This window comes from Brassica oleracea, chromosome C2 (genome assembly GCF_000695525.1).
Source record: "Brassica oleracea var. oleracea cultivar TO1000 chromosome C2, BOL, whole genome shotgun sequence".
In the NCBI taxonomy this organism is placed as follows: domain Eukaryota; kingdom Viridiplantae; phylum Streptophyta; class Magnoliopsida; order Brassicales; family Brassicaceae; genus Brassica; species Brassica oleracea.
The window spans coordinates 9,936,816-9,959,313 of record NC_027749.1 but is presented as its reverse complement, the minus strand read 5'-3'; the positions used below and the strand labels follow the sequence as shown (position 1 = coordinate 9,959,313).

Below are 22,498 nucleotides of genomic sequence, written 5' to 3'. Positions count from 1 at the left end.
TTCTCATCTCAACGACAGTTAGATGATGGGATCGACCAGCAAAGAGATCACCACCACGACAGTGGGGTGTTCCAGCTGAGTGATCCGAGTTCTAGAAAGCACTGCATCGCGCTTGAATAATTGTTTGGCTCTCGCTCAACACCCAATGAAATACCCTAGGCTAGCTTCTTGTTAAATTGAATCAAACTCTAGTTTACTTGTTTTCCGCGTCACCAATTGAATTGAAAACCATTTTCTTCTTAGCTTGACATTGAACTTATAAGAGTAAAGTGTAGACTGGTCCTCTGGATTAAATCTAAAGTACTATAATCACAACTGTTAACTTGGCAGTAGCAAAGATTCATATTTAGTGTATCAACAGGCTTTATATTTACAGGCTATCCGGTTATAGGAAGCCAAGACCGTATGATGTCGTCCGGTTCGTGTCTAGACAGCATTCAGGATGGATTGATCACGGCTTGTCCGTGGGACCCAAGCATAAACGGAGAGTTTTTTCTTCAAACAACGTTAAGTATTCCTCTCACACATGTCAAAGATTTCATCAACGACATCAAAGCAATTGTGAAGATCGAACCAAAATCTCTCTGCGTCCTTGAAGGCAGCAACGGTATTTTAATGCGCTATGTCACATCCTCCCCTGCTTTTCTCGGGAAAGAGAAGAAAGCTTTAGACTTTGACCTAACTTACTACCGAAGCAAAGATGATCCCTTGACACCGCGTCTCTATGAGGACTATGTCGAAGAGATCGAGCAAATAGCCATATTAAAATACGAGGCGTTACCACATTGGGGGAAGAATAGGAATATAGCATTTGATGGTGTCATTAGAAAATATAAAAACGCAAATGCGTTTTTGAAAGTAAAGGAGAGGTTGGATCCGTTGGGGTTGTTTTCTACAGAGTGGACCGATCAGATTCTAGGGTTAAAAGGAAACGTAACGATAGTGAAACAAGGATGTGCTTTGGAAGGGTTGGGTATTTGTTCGGAGGATTCTCATTGTGCTCCCAACAAAGGTTATATGTGTCAGCCAGGTAAAGTCTATAGAGAAGCGAGGGTTTGTACTCGAGTAAGCGCTTGAAACTGATTATTTCCAAACTACTAAAAAACTTTGTGGTGAATTTCACCACCTCAGATTACCCCTGCGATGCATGAAGGTCGATAGTACGTTTTGAGCATGTTGAGTTTTTGCTTTTTTTAGCATGTTGATTTGTTGATCATTGATACCAAATACCAACAATATATATCAAGTATGGTATTGTATATTATACCAATAATATATATTACATATTGCGTGTGACCTGTTATTTTAAAAAAGGCCTACTATAATGGGCCTACTACTTTAGGAAAAACCCAATAAGCCATTATGACGACCGAAAAATGTTATACTGATCAAACTTTCCAACGTGAGTACGTGACAACTGACAAAATGACTTGAGTGTTTACAAGAAGCTCGCTCGTACGTGTGTAGTGTAGAGTAGAGTTGGTGAGGTTTAGACTTTAAGTTGAGACTTTCAACTTCACTCTGTTTAGGTGAATAACCGATCGAACGGCTAGATTTAATCAGAAACCATGAAGACGCGCGCGATCCTAAAGCACTACACTTTGTGTTGATAACAAGTAATTTTAGTTGTCTTGGTTCCTTGGAGCTTCTTTCTTCCATTTTGATTTGTTCTGAAATCCAGTAATAAGAATTTAGCCCTGTTCGGTAAAGAATCGCAGTGTCAGCGTCAAGCGTTCAAAATAATGCCCTAATTGTAAGTTTTTTGAGGCTTAAGGATGTGGAGAATAAATGGCAGCGACGTCCGCGTTTGACCACGAAGGCGTATTTTTTTCAGCGTCACTAACATCACCGGCAACACTCCGTAAAATAATTCGCAGCGACACAAACTTAAAAAACGATGGCGTTAATTACAATATTTCCTTCCTGTTTTTTTAGCCGCTGACGCTGCCGTACGCGTCAAGAAAAAGAACATGCCTGTTATGACGAGAAAAATTTCTTACAACATTTTCGAAGTAAGTTCATACTTTAAAAGTTGCAAGTGTGGGTTCCATTATGCTCATAATTCGCGACCTTATAATTTATGGGGTTGTTCAAAACTTTTTACTGTAAAACAACAACTTGGAGATTTGATGGAGAGAAAATTTGGAAGGTAGTGAGTTCTAAAGCAACTTCGTTCTAACATTAAGTTTTTAAGTTCAATTTGATATAATATTATTGATGATAACAACTTTAGAGCATTTTTAAGTCAATCATGCATAAGAATCTGCGAGTTAGAATCTGATTGGCTCGACAAACATACAAACATATATCACCCTTGTTTCTAAAAAGAACATACAAACAAATTAGTTTGGCTGTGTTCTGAAGATCGAAGCAAGTGATCTTTGATCTGAGAATTGAGTAGAACATTTGTAGCTTGTGTATGTTTGATTGTAATAATTAAATTGATTCTGTGAGCTATGCAAATTAGGGTTAGCTATTTTCTTTATCTCCGCTAACTACTTACTTTTCAAGAAAGCAAAAATTCTTTTTTACAGCTGAATCAGAAGCATCCCTACATTGTATTAAAAAATGCACTCGCCTCAGACTCCTGATTAATATGATTTTTTTACGACCCCAAAATTTAAAATAATTTCTATTATAGTAGTTTATATTTATTTTTAAAAAAACTCTTTCCATTAGAGTGGACTATTATTTTTAAAATAATTTCTGATTTCATGTTTTTTTTTCTATATGCCATAATATAGCATATTTACGTAATAAGTTTATTTTTTACAGTGTTAAACTTGTGTATTGTGAAGATGACATATTAAAAAAATAGTTTTTATTATAGCTGTAAATAAATTTATTTTTATATTTGCCTTAGGCCCCTAAACTCTATGCACGGCACTGAGCTGAATGATTTGATTAGTTTTTAAAATTGTTAGTATTTGGAAGAAGCTATCTAATCTACTTGAAAGAATGTGTTAGTTGTTAATCTCTCATGATTTTGTCAATTCAAAAGATTCATAAGTTATTTTCTCAAACAATTATCAAAAGAAAAAACTTTCTCAAGACTTCGATGTATCTATTAGAGATGTCTTTTGAACATATTTATTAATAAAGATGTTTAGACCTTTTTAAGGATTATTCTGAAATTATATACTATACTAACATTATTATACTGTTACGCAAAAGAGTGAAACACTGCAAGTAAAAAACACTCCAAGTTGATAATGAATTTAAGGTAAAAGACAACAATTTAATAGCCTTCCTACAAACAGTGCCATCTTAACCAACGTAATAGTCATAGGCGAAACAAGAAATATATACCTTTTATAAATATTTTCTATATTTTTCTTCATTCCATTTCATTTAACTTGAGCTAATAGAAGTTTTAAGACTTGAAACAAATAGAAACAAAAAATATGGACCTTTTTATAAATTATGTTTACTTAATTATGGATCTTTTTGTTAATTATCAGATTAAAATAGACCTTAAAAATAACACTAAAAAATTTGTGGACCTATGGACCCATGGCAATGGCCATGTTGCCATAGCCAAGAGACGGCACTGCCTACAAACTTCTGACTTCTTAACAACTTGTTGTGAATCTATCGTTTCAGTTTTGAATGTCTCGAACTGAGGATAACAAATAGGCAAAATTCATTCAGGTTCAACCAATTTTACGAAACATTCATATCACTTTTTGAATAATGAATATAAACACAATTATATGAAAATCATTTTTTGAATAATGAATATAAACACAATTATATGAAAATTGTAAATTATAAAATTGTAGATATATTTTTATCATAAATTGTGAATGATACTACAATTTTTCAGTTACAAAAAAACTACAATTTTGTAAAGCGTTTGTAATAGTCTTTAAATATTTAAAGCACGCGTATAAATATTTAACACATATCTACGTGTGTATGTCTGTATATATAAAGAGAAGACTTTTTCTTGGGTTCACCCCCTAGGGTGAACCTTTAGGTTCACCAACCAATAGAAAATTGTCATTTTAGATCTAGTATCTTTTAATTAAGGAAACAAAATAACTTGCCAAATTATATTATGCTTTTAAAATAAAAAATAAAAAATTAAATAAATAAAAATAACAATAGTTCTAAAAAAAGATTATTTAAAAAAAAAAATTTATTTTTAAGATTTAGAGTTTAGTGTTTAAGATTTATAATTTAGAATTTATCCAAATGGTTAGTGTTTTTCCAAGGGTTTAGGGTTTACCTAAGGGTTTGGGGTTTACCCAAGGGTTTAAGGTTTACCCAAGGGTTTAAGGTTTTTCCAAGGGTTTAGGGTTTAGGATTAGAGTTTAGGGTTTAGTATTTTGTTGACAACATGTTTAGTGTTTTTCCAAGGGTTTAGGGGTTTACCCAAGGATTTAGGGTTTAGCCAAGGATTTAGGGTTTAGGATTTGAGTTTAGGGTTTAGTATTAGAGTTTAGGGTTTAGTGTTTTGTTGACAACATTATTTTTTTTGAATTCGTTTTTTATATATTATTTTTATTTATTTTTAAATTTTATTTTGAAAAAATAATATAATTTGCCAAGTTATTTGGTTTCCTTAATTAAAAGATACTAGATTTAAAATAACAATTTTTTATTTGTCGGTGAACCTTTAGGTTCATCCTAGGGGGTGAACCCAAAAATAACTCTAAAGAGAATAAGAAACAGAGAGTCATTAAATAAAAAGAAAAAAAAGGGACAGAAACGTACCCAAAAGTGTTGTAAAAAAAAAAAACGTACCCAAAAGAAGTAAGAGAGATGAGACTTTTTGAGTTTGCGACCCACAAGACCTTTCCATTTTCATGCACTCCTTTTTTATTTTAATTCATTTCTTCTCATCATTTTATGTCTATTTTCTTCTTATTTGATTTAAATCAATTCAATTTGATTTCATTTAATTTAGTTCTCCTGTTCTCATAAGAAAATAAAATCAAAAGATCCGATTTTTTTTCATATGGTTTTTTTTCCATTGTCTATTTCATTGTCTCTCAAAAAATACTATAGTCTCTTGTACAAGACACTTTCACACCGTATCTTTTAATTTTCTCCATTTTTTTGGTTTTTTGTGTGTATTTTAATTGGTGAGAGATTCCTTAGGGCATCTCCAATGAAACTCTATAATCTCCTCTATAATTTATTAGTTATTTTTGGTTTATTTTCAATCTAACAAAGAGAATTATTGATAAGAAATCGATAATACAACTACTGAGTAATTTCAAATTAAATCATACTTTAAATAGTTAGTGTGTTCCATTGTGACTCATATCTTTCCTATAACCCACCGTTTTTGGGTTTTGTTCATAATATTTTTCTATAAAACCACAATGTATAGTTTTAAAGTTGATGAGAAGTTACTTTAGTTGTCTTGGTTCCTTGAAGCTTATTTCTACATTTTGGTTTGTTCTTAAATCTAGTAATACGAATTTATGACGAGAAAAAACTCTACAACTTTGCAAATTTTTTTGGTGAAATACAACTTTACAACATTTTCAAAGTCAGTTCATACTTTAAAAGTTGCAAGTGGGTTTCGTTATGATTCATACATCATAATCTTATTTCTGGGGGTTGTTCATAAGTTTTTACTGTAAAACGACAACTTGGAGTTTTAAAGGAGAGAAAAAATTTGAAGGGGAGCTTTATTTACCGGCTGCGTTTGACCGGATGGGGAGCTTTATTTACCGGCTGCGCTTGACCGTAACTTGTGCTTTCACTTCCAGCGGTGTTGTTCAGGTCTACATTTTCGTCGTCTGCTGCATTAACTTGGGCTCGTTTGTCAGCTTCTTCCTCCTCTAGTGGATCTCCGGAGCGGAAGCCAGCCGCCTCTGTCGATGCCTGCTTGAGCCACTTCGGTGAATGCTTGACTGAACTTGCCTCTAGCTATTCTCTTGATAGTCTGGTTACTCTGATAGTCAAGAAGCGTTTGGGTGGGGAGTTTAATTTGATGTCTCTTGTCCTATAATGTTTATTAACTTCAAAGTTCACCATTGTTGGCAAGCTTTGAGTTAATCTATTTGTGACATGGGATTTTTTTAAACTTTTTGCGGCCCCTAAGATTCAGAATGGCTCTCGAGCAGAATCTGGTTGCGATTAAATTTGTAACCAAACCTTGATTTTGATTAATAAAATTTACAATTTAGCAAAAAAAAAAGAAAAAATTTGAAGGGAATGAGAGCTACTTAGTTGTCTTTCTTGAAATTTCGTTCACATTTTAGTTTTAGGTTCAGTGTGATATGCTATTATTGATGATAACAGCTTTAGAGCATTTTTAAGTCAATCATGCATCTAAATCTGCGAGTTAGAATCTGATCCCTTGTTTTCAAAAAAGAACACGCAAACAAACATATAGTTTATCGTAGCAAGTGATTTGTGATCTGAGAATTGAGTAGAATATTGTAGCTTGTGTAGATCGCGTGACAATGAAAAAGATGTTTGATTGCAATAAATTGACTGTGAGCTATGAAAATTAGGGTTTCAGTGGAGCTTTGTCACCGTTGGCTATTTTTTTCAAGAACGTAAATATTTTTCTTCTTATTACGGCGAATGGTTTGTAACATTTAAAAGAATTATTTTTTGAAAGAAACTAGCTAGTTAATCTACTTGATCTGTTAGTTTGTAATCACTCATGATATTGTTAAATGTTAACTCGAAAGATTCATAAGTTATTTTCTCAAGCAATTAACAAAAGGAAACGGTTTTCTCAAGACTTCAATGTATCAAATAGAGATATGTTTACGACTTTTCTTTCGAATTCGTCTGAGATTATATACTACTAACATTATGTTGTTACTTAAAAGAGTGAAACACTGCAAGTAAAAACGTTGCAAGTTGATGATAAATTTAAGGTAAAAGACAACAATTTAATAGCTTCCTAAGAACTTCTAACTTTTAAGTACTCAACAATTTGTTATGAATGTAGACATTTCAGTTTAGAAGTCTCCAACTTAGGATAACAATTAGCCAAAATTTCATTCAGTTTCAACCACTTTACGAAATTTTCAAATCAATTTTTGAATAATGAATATAAAGTTAATTTGTGTTGTGTTTCAAAAAGAATATAAAGTTAATTATATGAAAGTGTTTAAATTATAAATTGTAGATATATTTATGATAAACTGTGAATGAAATACTACAACTTTGTAAAGCCGCTAAAGCGTTTGTAAATAGTCTTTTAATATTTAAAGCATGTGTAGAAATATACGTTATAAACTTATAATAAAACGTGTATAGATAGATGTGTACACATATCTACGTGGGTAAATGTCTGTATATATAAAGAGAGAAGAAAAAAGCAGAGAGCCAGCCATATTTAAAAAGAAAAAAAGGGATAGAAACGTACCAATAGAAGCGAGAGAGATACTTTATAAGTTTGTACCCAAAAAACCTTTCCATTTTCATGCACTCCTTTTTTATTACTTCCTTTCTTCTCATCATTTCTATGTCTATTTTCTTCCTATTTGAATTAATTTAGTTTAATTCAATTTCATTTCATCTAATTAAGCTCTCCTCTTCTCATAAGGAGATAAAATCAAAAGATCCTATTGTTTTTTTTCATTGTCTCTTTTTTCTCTCTCTAATTTTGCTATTAAATAACATAAAAATGGTTGATAAACAAAACATAAAAAATGACTGATTCGATATATTTACTCAGAAACTCTCTCTATATTTCTCCTTCTTCTTCACGCCGCCTACCAAAAATATAAACACCCTCTCTATCCCTTGCACTCTCTTTGCATTTTTCCTAGAAACTATTTTCATCTCTCATAATTCTCTCCCTTTTTCTTTTTTTTTTTTTTTTTTTTTTTTTTTAAGATTTTCTATTACTCTCCCTTTTTCTTCTTCTTCTTTATTATATTTCCTCTTTTGGAAACAGAAATATTTTCTTTTTCTTGTATGGTTTTTTAGTCTCTCTTTTGTTTCCCTTTCTCTCTTTGCGTGTGTGAGATTTTTTTCCTCCTTCATCACCTTTTGCCGATTGGTGATTGAATTTGCTTTGATCGGAACACTAAGATCGGACCTTTTCCTTCTGTTTAATATTGTAAGGGTTTTTTTTTTGATCCTCGTACAAAATCTCAGTTTCTTTTTTCAAAACTGGTCTCTTTAATAAGATTTGTGGGTCATCCTTAGAGATCAAACTGATGATCGTTTATTTTTGATAAGATCTGATGATCGTTTTGTTTAGTGTTTGATTTCACTATGGAAGATTTATATGTAAAATATTTTTTATTTTGAATGGTTCAGCTTCTAGTGAAACTGAAAGTATCTTTAAGACAAAATAAAAGTAATGTTGTGCTGCTAACTAGTGGTGGATTCTAATCCCAATGTTTTGTTTTTTTGATGTATTTAAGAACCTACCAATGACTTCTGTTTCTTTTACTATGTGTTATAAGGTGTTTCTTTGTGACATTAATGAAGATCTTTTGTCTGTTTCTTACATCAAACTCTCCACATAGTTGCTTTGGTGTAATTTGATTCAGCCTCAAGTGTTCTTGTTTCGTTTCAGTTTTAGAATTTTGGAGTTGGAAGTTTGGACTTTTTCCTCTGTTGATATGGATCATAGAAGAAGAAATGAGACAGAGTTTGATGAATTAGAGAAGCTTCTTGGAGAGATTCCCAAAGTTACTTCAGGAAACGACTATAGCCCTTTCCCTATTTGTTTGAGCTCAACCAGATCATCACCATCCATCAAGAAAGTGGCTACATTTGAAGAACAGAGTACTCATCTTCCTATTGATCGTGCATTAACCTCTTCATTTGCTGAAGGAAACTTAAACTTAAACACTCCAGGGAATCCCCAACTTATGTTCTTCCCTTCTTACCACTCTCCAAACACCTCACCTTGTGTATATGCAGACAAGTTTGATTCAAGAAAACTCGATCCACTAATGCTTAGGAAGCTTCAACATGTTGGTTACTTTCCTAATTCTCAGCCTCACCATCAAGCTTTGGATCAATCTAATATCAACTGGAGGAATATCGACGAAGAACAGTACATGCCTATGAACTCTCATCTCCTCTATCTCTGTAATAACAAGTACCCTTTAATGGATACTTCTCCAAGACAAGAACATTTTGGTTACCGCCGAGCTGAACAGTCTAACAGAAACTTGTTTTGTAATGGAGAAGACGGTGATGAAAGCATTGTGAGGAAGAAAATGCACTATCCAGAGAAGATTCTAATGAGATCGCCACTCGGTTTAAACACTGCTAAAGTCATAAAGTACGGTACTGTTGGACTCGACCAAGATCTCTCAATGAGCCTCAACAATCTAACATTACATCCTCCAAAGTACAACTCTCTTGCAGAGGCAAGAGGGAAGATATACTACATGGCCAAGGACCAGCACGGATGCCGCTTCCTGCAGAGGAAGTTTGCTGAGGGAGATGGGAACGATATCGATATGATCTTTAACGAGATCATTGACTATATCAGCGAGCTTATGATAGACCCTTTTGGGAACTATCTAGTTCAGAAGCTGCTCGAAGTGTGCAGCGAAGATCATAGAATGCAGATTGTTCATTCCATAGCTAGAAAGCCAGGACTGCTTGTTAAAATCTCTTGTGACATGCACGGGTAAAACAAAACCTTTAAAACCTTTTCTTCCTATATGTATCATTGATCTTTTTATGTTATTACAGGACTAGAGCTGTTCAAAAGATAGTTGAAACGGTTAAGAGACAAGAGGAGATTGCAATCATTGTATCTGCTTTGAAGCATAGCGTTGTGACATTGATAAAGAATGTAAACGGTAATCATGTAGCTCAACGGTGCTTGCAGTACTTGTTACCTCACTGCAAGAAGGTAATGACTTTCTTCACTGTTTTTTTTGAAGTTAAAGATTCACTCTAATAATCTGAACTGATATGAAAATATGATCTATCTTTTTGTTTTTGTATGTCCAGTTTCTTTTTGAAGCTGTGATGACTCATTGTGTTGAGCTTGCAACTGATCGATATGGATGTTGTGTTCTACAAAAATGTCTTGCCCATTTCGAAGGAGATCAAAAGGAACACTTAGTCTCTGAGATTGCATCTAATGCTCTACTCTTCTCACAAGACCCTTTTGGGTATATATATATATATATATATGTTTTGGATATTATCTCTTTTGAGATTTTGAAAACAATGCTTGATGATAATGGAGAGAAAATCCAATGCTTTGCAGGAACTATGTTCTTCAATATGTATTTGATCTTAAGCTTCGATGGGCAATCAACGAGATACTCGAGCGATTAGAAGGGAGTTACACCAAGTTATCGACGCAGAAATGTAGCAGCAATGTGGTTGAGAAGTGTCTGAAACTAGCTGATGACAAACACCAAGCTCGCATCATCATAGAACTCATAACCTATGGTTGTCTGGATCAAGTTATGTTGGATCCTTATGGAAATTATGTCATTCAAGCAGCTCTTAAACGATCCAAGGTAATTAAAAAAATTAGTGAATAATTTAAATACTGTTTTAAATTCAGTATCTAAAAATCAGATTGTTGCAGGGGAGTCTTCATGGTCTTTTGGTTGATACCATTAAACTTCATATCTCATCTCTTCGTACCAATCCTTACGGTAAAAAGGTCCTCTCTGCACTTAGCATGAAGAAGTAACTCAGCAGGTAAAAATCTAAACTTTTTGTCACTTTTTTTTTTTTTTTGAACACTAAACTTTTGTCTCATGATTTTACCGTTAATATGTTTCTTTTTTTTTCTTTGATAATTGCAGATTTGTACCAAATGTTGCTGCTTGTTGTTGGTAAAGTTACCTTGTAAGTGTAATGTAATGTAACGTAACGTTTTTGGTTCAAAGATCCAAAGAGACTAAACATTCAGAGAATGCCTTTAACCTAATCTTATAATCATCTCTGTTATGAAATATCATATTAAATGTTTTTGTGACGTATAAAAGAGAAAATTGATTATCAATGACATAAACGCCCTAAAAATCTGATTTATATCCAAGGTTCTTTGGGTGAGAAGTAACTAGGTTTTCATTTTCTTTGTGTGGAATGGTTCCTTGGGAAAGAAGTAACTAGGTTTTTGAATAAAAAGGAAGTGATAGAGTGAACACGTTGACACTTTAAAAAGAGCTTTATTTTACAGTTCAATATAATAAAGTGTCAACTGTAAAATAATAAGCTCTCCACATCTTGATAGAGTCAACGTGTCAAAATCACATAGGTTTGAAAAGTCAACGTTGTTGATAAAACACAGAGTCACAGACAAAGAGATCGACTGTAAGAAAAAACAAAAATCCAAAATTGTAGAGATAAGAGGACGACTTGCAGAGAGACATGGTGTTCCGAGGCGACACGGTGATGTCCGTAGCGCACCTATCGGCGGATATATTTCAGCGGTTACGGTGGATTCCGGCGTCGGATAGAATCAGAAGCGGCGAGATGTTGCAGCTCGTTTGCTGTTTTCCGCTTCAGCAATTGGGTCGATTCGTGTTATGGTTCTGGAATTATATCTGTGTTGCCCCACCAGAACCTGATGATGATAGTTGGGATGACGATTCATCATCGTCGTCGTCTTCTTCTTCTTCTTCGATTGTTAATCATCAGAATTACTATCATCTTCATTTAGAGTGACGAAATTATCTGTGATGGGAGGATGTTTATATAATTTGTTCTGTATTCAAAGAATCGGTTTTGATCTAAGAATATGATTAGTTAGTTAAGCGTGTTTAATCTAGCTTTTGATTGACATATAGATTATAATGAAATTCCAGTTAACTCTGTTTTCGGATGATTTGATCTAGAGGATGTCTCAAAGTGTTTAATCAGGAGATTTATCTGTAAACACTCACCGAGCATAACTCTACTTAGAGTTTTTTTGGTAGATCAGTCTTTTGTCGATATTTTCTTTTATTCGTCAAGGAGATTGTTCTTGTGTGACCGTCTCGGAATGGAGCGAGGTACACTTCTCAAATCATTGAACCCTCTCAAAATCTTCTTTGGAACTGAAATTTATTTGGGTCTATTTCTGTTGAAGTTTAAAGTTTTGTTGTCTGTGTGTGTGAATATGTGTGTTTCCTTGAGATGTCTACTGATTTCTTGCTGAACTTTTTTGTTTGAACCAAGTTCGGTTAGTTCAGTCGGGAAACGAGGAAGAGAAACCGAACTTGTCGGTGGGTTAGTTCAAATGCATTTTATTAGATTGGAATGTTGTTCGGTTACAAATGAGGAACAACTGTTAGAAAGTAAGCCGGTGCTTGGAGAAGTGGCCAAGAAAATACAAGTCGACAAAAATACAAAAGAGTAAAACCTAGTTTTAGCGCCAAGAGTGTGTGTAGATGTTCGGATCCTCCTCTTTTCCCCTCTCTCCTCCTTATGTAGTCGAACTTTCCTTCTCCACCGTTTACCCTAGCTCGTCTCACAGTAATGGGCTTTAGCTCTTCTCCGGCCTGATAAAAGGCTCGAGTAATTAGCCTCGTAACCAAGTCGGCGCTCCTATTTCGTGGAGCCAAGTAAAAGTGGTCAGGAGCCGAGACCGCGCGCTAAGCCGTTAGCCGTTTCCTTAAGCCGAAGTCTCGGGCTGGCTTGTCCGACAATATCTTATGTTTTATGGGCCTTATGCAAGGATACAATCTATCTCTTATATTTTTCTCCAGGTTTGAGATGTTTTATGGAATCTAATTCCCGATTTTCAATTGAAGAAAAGTCTTTCCCAAAAACGTGAAAGGCTTAAAGTTTCATAGCGTTCTGAGGTACTTTATGTGGGAACTGAACTTCAAAATCTTGCAGAATCCTCAAGTATGTCACTCTTAATGTTCCTTCCAGTTATTTAACTCAGGTGTTTGTTAGAATTTGTTTATGTTTAAAGTGTTATATACTGGGACAGTGAGCAGTACGCAGGGTTTTATATGTCTGTGGTTTAACTGTGGAAGTGTATGTATTGTTTTCTAACCATTGGTGGCAATTTGGAAAGAAAAGCAACGGTATTTGCTTCTTTACATTACATCAGATTTGTTTGGTCTCACGAAGACTTGGTTGTTCATTGTCCCAGTATCATGACCTTACTGCCTTTGTTGCAGAGTGTCTAGCCCTTTTGGGCATTTCTCAGCTGGTTTGCACTCAGACTGCCATGAACTCAGTCACCTCCTTTTAGAGAGTTGCCTTCTGATGTTCATTGGATTTTATTGGCTATTCGATCTTTTATCTTATCTTTTGAGGATTCACATGTATATGTTGTGTTTCCTTGTGTTTGTATGTAATATGGCAAATTGTGCCTTTCTACTTTATATTTCCTCTTTTGATGGAGGTTGAGACTTTAAATTAATGGAATTGTTGTTTGATAAAAAAAAATGTTTAATTTATAATTTTTCCATCTCAGTTTTTATTTGTGTCGACTAAAGTTTCACTGAATTATATCGAAATTATAATGTTTATCATTCCGAACTATAGAACATAAATTACACAAGCAGCTATGTGTGAAAATGGTATAAAACAAAATTCACGAGGCATATTAGTTATACCGTAAATGAAACAAATCCAACTTGTGCCGAGTCAGTGCGAGGAGGATTAAGATGGCCCAAGTTCGTGCGAATAGGATGACCGATAAAGGCTTAAGTGGCAACAAGTCCCGTATTCAATTTGGAAACAAAATTAGAAAGAACCAAAAACTTTGATATTCATGAAATGAGAATTAAAACAGGATCACGAAATTGTGATTTTAGATTAATCAATAGGAACTTAAAATCGATTCAATTTTTCACTTCGCTCTGTCTCGGCGGATCATAATTACCGCAACATTATATAACTCCATTTCTAACAAGAACTAATGCTTAAAAGACAGACTTATGTAATAATGAAACGCATGCCTTTAGGCTTTAACTATAAGAACCATTGATTCTGCAATGACAAATGACTAAAAGTTTGTCATGCTCAGATATCCATAAAATCTAGCTAGTGTAAGAACACTGCATATATGGATATGGGCCCATATGTCAAGTACTACTATTACAGAATTGACTGGCAGACGTTTTTAAATCCCTTGTAACATTAGTACATTGTTTTCTAACTTCTAAAGATCAGTCTTTAATCAAAACGGTCAGGAAACAAAGTTTTAGTTATCAAAAGAACATGATACCAGATGCATCCAACAGTCCGATTAGCACCGAGAGATTATACGAACCGTAGATGAAATTTGCGGTAATCACTTTTGTCTGTTTAGTGCACGCACGTTAGACAAGGAGTACAATTTACTTTTTGTAATTAGAAAAGACAAGAGTGGTGATTAACGAGGATGATGGCTGAATTAATTAAAGACTTCACAAAAAAAAAACCGAAAGAACACATGTAAATGCTCATCTTTTTTACTTCCTGTACCTAACCTACCTACTCAAAGCTATCTAACAAAATAAACAAGAATAAGAAATTAATTAAGAGAACATTTTATGAAATTCGTTCTTCTTAAAAAATTAACATATCTATTACTCACTGATGACTTTATTACGGACTAGGAAATTTAGAGTTTTAAGCATTATAGTGTTGACAAAAAAAAAGCATTATAGTTATTATTTATAAATAGATATGTTTTTTAATTGCTTCAAAGTGGCATAGAATAACTAGAAAAGCCTTCTGACACTAGCTTGTTTTTCATGACTTCTCTGATACAAGTGAAAATTAAGTACAGGAAATTTGTAAGTTCTTTTAAAATATCAAAAGTGACAATCATAAAAACCCTTTAAAATTTTATACCAAAATCTCTCTTTTCTGTGGAACCTCATAATGATGCTCTGCTGCAGTCTTTGACTCGTATTGGATTCCCCAACGTTCGTTAGATTTGATTTATTTCTCCCTTCGTCGAGTCAATCAATGAGATGACGCCGTCAGAATTTAAACGGGGACTGGCACTGTCTCCGTTTCCCTTGGTAACGGCGAGCAAACCGAAAGAGAAGATAGGCCAACAGCTACATCGGGACAGATAATCTTGTGTCTGCTTCCCCATAATATACAGGTTTATAGTCCTTAACTAGACTGGAACTATTTGCAAACAAACAAAAGACAGCATTATTTTTACCAGGCAACTCGTACCAACTACCAACCATATTTACTATTATTCCATTCTCAAATTACACCACTGTTTATAACATACGATTTTATTACTTTTATCAAATTTTAGATTAATTTCCATCATTTTACACATTTTTATATTTAAATTATAGATTATTTTAATTTTAACATATTCTAAATTTTGGATCAATGTGAAAGCTTTGTTTTATTCCAGTCATATTTTCTGTTACGCTTATCTTTAACTTTAGAAACTTATACTCCCTCTGTATTTTTTTAAATGATATTTAATGTTGTTTATACGTATTAAGAAAATTTTAATATTTATTTTTATTTATTATCCTATAATTTAATTTGTAAATTTTATAAAGTTTTATTTTCTTCCTAATAAATTTCATCCACTTATATATATATATGTTACTTTAAATTTATGTTTTAATTTTAAAGTGAAATGCATTAACTAAACTTAAAACCTTACTCTTTAGTGTATAATAAAAAAGCAGAACATTAATCTTCTGTACATGGAGATAATATTTCTAAGTGTTGTTAAAAGTATTATAATCAAGTTGATGTTTTGGTGACATTTTAGATTACTTTAGACTTAGTTTTCTAGTGCAGTAATACTATCAACCATTCAAATAAATAACAATAAGTAAATTTCAGTAAAGAAAAAACAATAAGTCAATTTAAAGATAAAGTTTAAGTGTGTTCAACGGAAGTTTTTTAAAATAATTATATAATAGTTTATAAGCCAACTCCATAGGAATTATCAAATTATTTTTACAAATAAGCTGATTTATATATTTTCATTTCTGTACGGCTACCATGCACCCTGAATCCGCTATTTGAGTGGAAAGTAGCTATGTTTTTTTTAGAACAAAGTAGCGTTGTTTTGTAACAAAGTAGCTTTGTTTTGTAGAACATTAATTATAATTTATAACTATGTAGTTTTAGTTGGTTGACAAAAAAAATGTAGTTTTAGTTGTCTATTTCGTGATAACAGAAAACTATATATGCGTATATATTTTATAACAAAACAATGTAATTATTATTTTTCTCAAAAAAGAAGAAGTAATTAGTTGTTTAATCTGAGTTGCTCAAATAAAATATAGTACTAGAATGTATTTAACAAAAAGTAATAAGCTATTGGACCAGTAGCATGATGGGTCAAAACAATATGTTTAATATTTACTGATAAAGTTGCCACTTTTTGCAGAACTTTGTTCTCGTTTATTTATTGTATCTTTATTGACATCGTTCGATACGATGTTTCAGAATTTTCTCATTTCAAAATCATAAATTAACAGAAAGAAACACTTTGCTCAAAAAAAAAAAAACAGAAAGAAACACTAGTGTAGAAGAGGAATATATGCTTGAAAAGTACGCAAATAATTTTTTTATATATTCTGTGGCTTTTCAGTGTTTGAGTAAGCTATTAGATTAGAGTGTGTATCTAGAAAACAGGAGAGGTTCTTAGAGCATTATTATATATTTTTTTTTATGAATTTAGTCAGTTAGAAAAAAGAACGATACAAAGATGGAATTATATTAAATGATGTGGAATATAATTGGTTTGGAAAATTGATGAATTCTGATCGGTTGAAAAAAAGAATATCTTTTTAATTAAAATAATTTTAAAAAGCAGTGGCATACTATTATAATTAACTTTAAAAAACAAAAACATAATTCTATTAGAGATTATTGTTTAATAGTGTAGATTGAAACGACCGTCTTCGCATTAAATTGCATAACACTAACTTATCATTATTTATCATTAAGTTTGGGAGTTTAGTCTTGCATCTGTACTATTAAAATAGAAGTACAAATAAGAATTAAACTTTAAACTTACAATATGTCACTGAAATAATTAATAACCTTAAAATATTTATTGTATTTTCTTTATTTAGTTAAAATTAAAATACTATACTTCCTATAATCTAGCAAACCAACTAATTTACCATATTTTGATATTCTATGCAATCAATTTTGGTTCGTTGCTCTTCAGGAGTTGCATCGACTAACTCGCCATGCTTGTGGGTTCCTACTTGCATCATATTTCAAATTGTTTTTTTTTTACAGTTATAGAACTTATAATGGTATTATTTTTTATATAAGCATATGCCAAACTCTTATTTCGTTAGGAATAATATTGATTTGTGATTAACACATGTTACACATCTCATTTCTCTTAAGAAAGTAGAGCTATGCCACACATTTCTCTTAGAGTTTGAATATTAGACTGATCCAGTGACCGTATTAGATTAACCTTACCTTTCAGTGAAACTCAAAGACATCACAAAACGAATCCTCTTATTTGTTACCAAAGACAGCACAAAACTCATTTTATACACATGTATTTTTACCGTTAATGTTTTTATCATTAAACAAACAATTATTTGAATACCCATTAAACAAATAATCATTTGAAAGTTGAGGTGTTTTTTTCCGAATGATGTTTTTAGACGGTTTCGTTTTCGTAATTATTTACTTTCGAGGGCTGTAAAGTAATTGGATCTTTATTAGTTTTGTCTTTATTACTCATACATAACATGTATTTTTAAGGGTTAATTAGAAGTAGAGAGAGAGAAAGTGGCAAAAAAAGGAGAAAGACAAAAAGTGGGAGTCTTTTCATCATCAAAAAAGGAGAGACCCACTTCAATGTCGCTGCAGAATCACTGGTGTTAGTGGTGGTGGGTTACAGAGTAAGAGGTCTTCTAGAGAGAAGAAGACTAATAAAGGTGTTTGCTTTTTTCAAAAAAACTCCACCAAATAAAGAGCTTTCTTAGATTAGTGAGAACCATATCTTTCTCTCTTTCTTCTTGTTGGCTTTAGACTGAGAAGATGAGTTCTGAGGCGCATTTTAGCAATGAGAGGGTTTTCATTTGGTTCTGCTCTTGGGGACTGCTCTCTCTAACATGCGCAGCAGGGAGGCTCAGTGTCTCGACTCAGAACTTGGAAGTGCACAAACACTTGAAACGATTGAACAAACCAGCCGTTAAGAGCATTCAGGTTTTTAGCCTTTTTTACTTTCATGCAAGCTTTGGTTCCATCGTTTAGTAAGAAGAAAGTTGGAACCTTTTGATTACTATGTGTAAATCTAACTCCTTGAGTGTGTGTGTGAACAGAGTCCAGACGGTGACATAATAGACTGTGTTCATATCTCCAAGCAACCAGCTTTTGACCATCCTTTCCTCAAAGACCACAAGATTCAGGTATTCTTGATTCACCATTTGCCTCAATCCTTTTTTAGTTTTGTCTATGACTTAACATATTATGTTTATTAAAAACAGATGAATCCTAGTACCATCCCTGACCTGATGTTTGGTGAGAACAAAGTGTCTGAGAAGCCAAAAGAGAAGTTCAATCCAGTCACTCAGTTATGGCACCAGACCGGAGCGTGTTCCTCGGGGACAATACCAGTGAGGAGGACAAAGAAAGAAGACGTTCTGAGAGCAAGCTCCGCTAAACGCTACGGTAAGAAGAAGCACCGTACAGTCCCCCTGCCGCGTTCTGCTGATCCTGATCTCGCCAACCAAAGTGGTCACCAGGTAAAGACTCTTGATTCTTCCCCACCTACATGAAGTTTCTTCATCTAAAACCTCTCTTTTTTGGTATGTGGCATTTAGCACGCTATAGCTTATGTGGAAGGAGGCAAGTTTTACGGAGCTAAGGCGACTATAAACGTTTGGGAACCCAAAGTACAAAGCTCAAATGAGTTCAGCTTGTCTCAGCTGTGGATTCTTGGTGGTGCTTTTGGTCAAGATCTCAACAGCATTGAAGCTGGTTGGCAGGTACCTATCTATTTTAACTTCTTTCCATAAACATCTTTAGTTTCTTTTAACATATATATACACAAAACAGGTTAGTCCGGATCTATATGGTGATAACAATACAAGACTATTCACATACTGGACGGTAAGCTTCAAACCCTGTTACGTTTTATTCTATTTATTGATGTTTCTTACTGTTTTTCTATATTTTGAACAAACGACAGAGTGATGCTTATCAAGCTACTGGCTGCTACAATCTCCTTTGTTCCGGTTTTATACAAATCAACAGTCAAATAGCAATGGGAGCTAGTATATCTCCTGTATCTGGCTTCCATAACCCGCAATACGATATCAGCATTACCATTTGGAAAGTAAGAACCAGTTTCCATTAACACATCATTACCAAAGATGTTAACTGGTGCACATTTTTTTGCTTGTAGGATCCGAAAGAAGGGCACTGGTGGATGCAGTTTGGGGACGGGTACGTGTTGGGGTACTGGCCAAGCTTTCTGTTCTCGTACTTAGCTGACAGTGCGTCGATAGTGGAATGGGGTGGGGAAGTAGTGAACATGGAGGAAGATGGTCACCACACGACCACTCAAATGGGGAGCGGTCAGTTTCCGGATGCAGGGTTCTCGAAAGCAAGTTACTTTCGGAATATTCAAGTTGTTGATAGCTCTAATAACCTGAAGGAACCAAAAGGGCTCAACACTTTTACTGAGAAGTCGAATTGCTATGATGTTGAGGTTGGTAAGAATGATGATTGGGGGCATTACTTTTACTATGGTGGCCCCGGAAGAAACCCTAATTGTCAGTAGATGGTAGAACAGAAGAAAGAGGAAGATGTGGATGATGAAGATGTAGAGAAGTAACACTTGTGTTTATGTGAAGTGTGGAAATATCGTTTTTGTTGATTTTTTTCTTACACTTTTCCCTTTGGGTTTCTAGGTTTTGATTAGGTTTTAGTTGCGGTTTTGGGGTTTTTATTTGTTACTTGGGTTGGAAGAGAACAACTCTTTCTGCAGTTTGTAAGTGTGAAAGAGAATTTGATAAGTCTTTATCTTTTGTAACCTTGAACAAAAGGAGGTTGCAGAGCTTTGGGTTGTTTTAGAGTCTTACCTATTTGCTGCTTACTGAAAAGAGATTTTGTGAGTGTGAAAGATAGAGTTTGTGAAAGAGAGAATCTGCATCTCTTGTAACCTTCTTTTTTTTTTTTTTTTGTCACAATCATCTCTTGTTATAGTGTTTCCTTTGATGCATTTTCTTATGAAATGATGGAGGTTTGGTTCATTGTATCAACTAATTATTCTGTTAATCAATGAAATGACAGGATTTGATATTTCAACTACAAAGTGGCTAATAATGATTTTAATGACATTACATAAACAAGTGAAAAAAAGCAAAAGGGAAGATGCTTATTTAATATGTTAATCTGTTAACTTTTATTAATAACTAATCAACTAATTTATTCAGTCAGAAGAAAATACTTACCATTATTGTAAAGGTAATGGCTCATTTTATATGAGATTTAAATGGCTAACCTATAACGCATGTTAGATTGTCTAGGTATAAATGAATCCCTAAATAAGTCTATATATAGTCTATAATATTAATTTTAAATTTCCAAAGAATTTAAAATTAACAGATCAACACAGTATTATTCAGCTGGATGAACCTCTGCTGAACAGAAGAAAGAAGATGTAGAGTAACGCTTGTACTGGAATTTTCCTTATGTTTATGTAAAGTGTGGAAATATCGTTTTTGTTGATTTTTTCTTACACTTTACTATCTTGTTTTCAGGACACTTTCTTTTTGGTTTCTAGGTTTTGATTAGGTTTTAGTTGCGGTTTTGGGGTTTTTATTTGTTACTTGGGCTGGAAGAGAACAACTCTGTCTGCAGTTTGTAAGTGTGAAAGAGAATTTGATAAGTCTTATCTTTTGTAACCTTGAAGACATGGAGGTTGCAGAGCTTCGGGTTGTTTAAGAGTCTTTCCTTTGTTGCATTTGCTGCTTACTGAAAAGAGAATTTGTAAGTGGGAAAGAGAGATTGTCTGTCGAACAAGTTTGTTTGTAGTTTGATATTGTGAAAGAGAGAATCGGATAAGTCTTCTCTCTTGTAACCTTCAAGACAAGAAGGTTGCATTCTCCCTTTGTTGCATTTGGTTATGAAATGATTTTTATTTTTTTTGAACATTTTGGTTGTGAAATGATGGATGTTTGATTCACTGCACCAACTAATTATTCTGTTACTGAATGAATGAAATTCCAATTATAAGTGTCTAATAATGTTTTTTTAAACTGAGGAAAATGATAATTAATTTAGTGGTTTACTTTTATAAATAACTAATTAACTAACTTGATTTTTTTTTTCAGTTAGAAGTGAATAACTACAACTGTTGAAAAAGGTACATAAATATAACTAATTAAGAGCTGCAAATGAAAGTATTTTCATTTTTCTGTGATTTAAAGGCTAAACTATCATGCATGTTAGATTTAAAGGCTTAAGTATAGTCTATAAAATTAATTTAATTAAATTGTAAAAGTATGATCTATCATAAATTTAATGATATCACAGAAAATTATTATTCGACTGGATGAACCTCTGATGATTGACAAAGGTTACGACGAAATACAATGAGTTATGATAATATACATAATTAAACGTTCCAATAATTACTTAATAATGCTGAAGCTAAATATTGATATCAATATATACAATACTAAAAGACAAATATAAGCCATGGAGAGAGTGTCCACGTATGATAAGAAAATCAACAAATCAGAGAGCCTGAAGTTGTCACATCATCTCATTTATTATTTATTCGTAAAAAATGAAAAAACAATGCGACAGAAAGGATCAAACCCGGGTTAGTATGACATACATATAGGACAGTTACCACTAAGTCATTGAAACTTTCTTGGACACATATACAAGAATCATTAACTATGTAATCACAAACTCTTATGTACAGTTACAATAATATAAATTCAACTTTCAAGACTCCGATACTTTATTTTGTAAAAAAAAATAAGTAACTGACTAAGCTAATATATTCTTTGAAAGTGTGAAAACATTGACAAATATGAAAAAACATAGATTTTTTGTTTTCGTGACAAAGTTAAGAATTTTGTAAAAGTAAGTTTAACATATAAATTTTCGTGACAAATATGAAAAAGCATAGATTTTTGTACAATTTTGACAAAACAACTCAAAACATAGTTCTCTAATATCTTAATAAAATATTATTTAAGGATGAAATAATTAAATATATCAATTCAATAAATTTTGTAATTTATAGACAAAACAATAACACAACAAATTTTGAAACATTTGTTTAACCTATCGATTTATTTTCATGAGAATCCAACTAAACAAGATAAACAACAATTAGATTTACAAATATTTAATTACCATTTTATTCAATTTTGATTAATTTCAAATTGTAATAATGTATCTTTTTGAAGTTACAAAAAAATAATGTTCTTTCTTTATTGCAATAGCATTATATATAGATTCTATATACACAAATAAATATAATATAACAACATACACTTGCTTTCTCCGATTCATATGAAAACTTTTTTAAGTTATCCACCAAAGCAAATTAATTAAATCAATCAAATTTTTAGAATACATCAAATTAATATATAATTTTATTTTAAATTAAATTATTTAAAAAGTGTATTTTCATTAAAAACAAAATAATAACTAAGTA

The 22,498-nt window shown here is 32.8% G+C and overlaps 4 protein-coding genes across 4 annotated transcripts in view; all 4 read left to right on the top strand.

Moving 5' to 3' along the window:
* The window catches only part of LOC106323392, a 26,817-nt gene extending 25,740 nt beyond the window's left edge, over nucleotides 1-1,077 (top strand). The window contains exon 3 of the mRNA XM_013761529.1: nucleotides 362-1,077. Coding sequence (XP_013616983.1) covers nucleotides 362-1,077 — 716 coding nt within the window. The remainder of the gene's footprint in view (nucleotides 1-361) is intronic.
* A 6,817-nt stretch (nucleotides 1,078-7,894) lies between these two features.
* On the top strand, nucleotides 7,895-10,890 carry LOC106327584 (pumilio homolog 12-like). The gene is made up of 7 exons (XM_013765760.1): nucleotides 7,895-8,044; nucleotides 8,510-9,580; nucleotides 9,646-9,808; nucleotides 9,910-10,073; nucleotides 10,172-10,430; nucleotides 10,502-10,617; nucleotides 10,725-10,890. The coding sequence occupies exons 2-6, from the start codon at nucleotides 8,556-8,558 to the stop codon at nucleotides 10,607-10,609; spliced, it is 1,719 nt and encodes a 572-aa protein (XP_013621214.1). The 5' UTR covers nucleotides 7,895-8,044; nucleotides 8,510-8,555; the 3' UTR covers nucleotides 10,610-10,617; nucleotides 10,725-10,890.
* Nucleotides 10,891-11,223: 333 nt separating this feature from the next.
* Nucleotides 11,224-11,728, top strand: LOC106327586. Its single transcript, XM_013765762.1, has one exon. It carries the CDS (start codon nucleotides 11,293-11,295, stop codon nucleotides 11,587-11,589), a length of 297 nt encoding a protein of 98 aa, XP_013621216.1. The 5' UTR covers nucleotides 11,224-11,292; the 3' UTR covers nucleotides 11,590-11,728.
* Nucleotides 11,729-17,668: 5,940 nt separating this feature from the next.
* On the top strand, nucleotides 17,669-19,974 carry LOC106327585. Its single transcript, XM_013765761.1, has 7 exons — nucleotides 17,669-18,021; nucleotides 18,138-18,224; nucleotides 18,303-18,560; nucleotides 18,639-18,803; nucleotides 18,874-18,927; nucleotides 19,007-19,153; nucleotides 19,223-19,974. Exons 1-7 carry the CDS (start codon nucleotides 17,854-17,856, stop codon nucleotides 19,598-19,600), a joined length of 1,257 nt encoding a protein of 418 aa, XP_013621215.1. The 5' UTR covers nucleotides 17,669-17,853; the 3' UTR covers nucleotides 19,601-19,974.
* The last annotated feature ends 2,524 nt before the right edge of the window (nucleotides 19,975-22,498 follow it).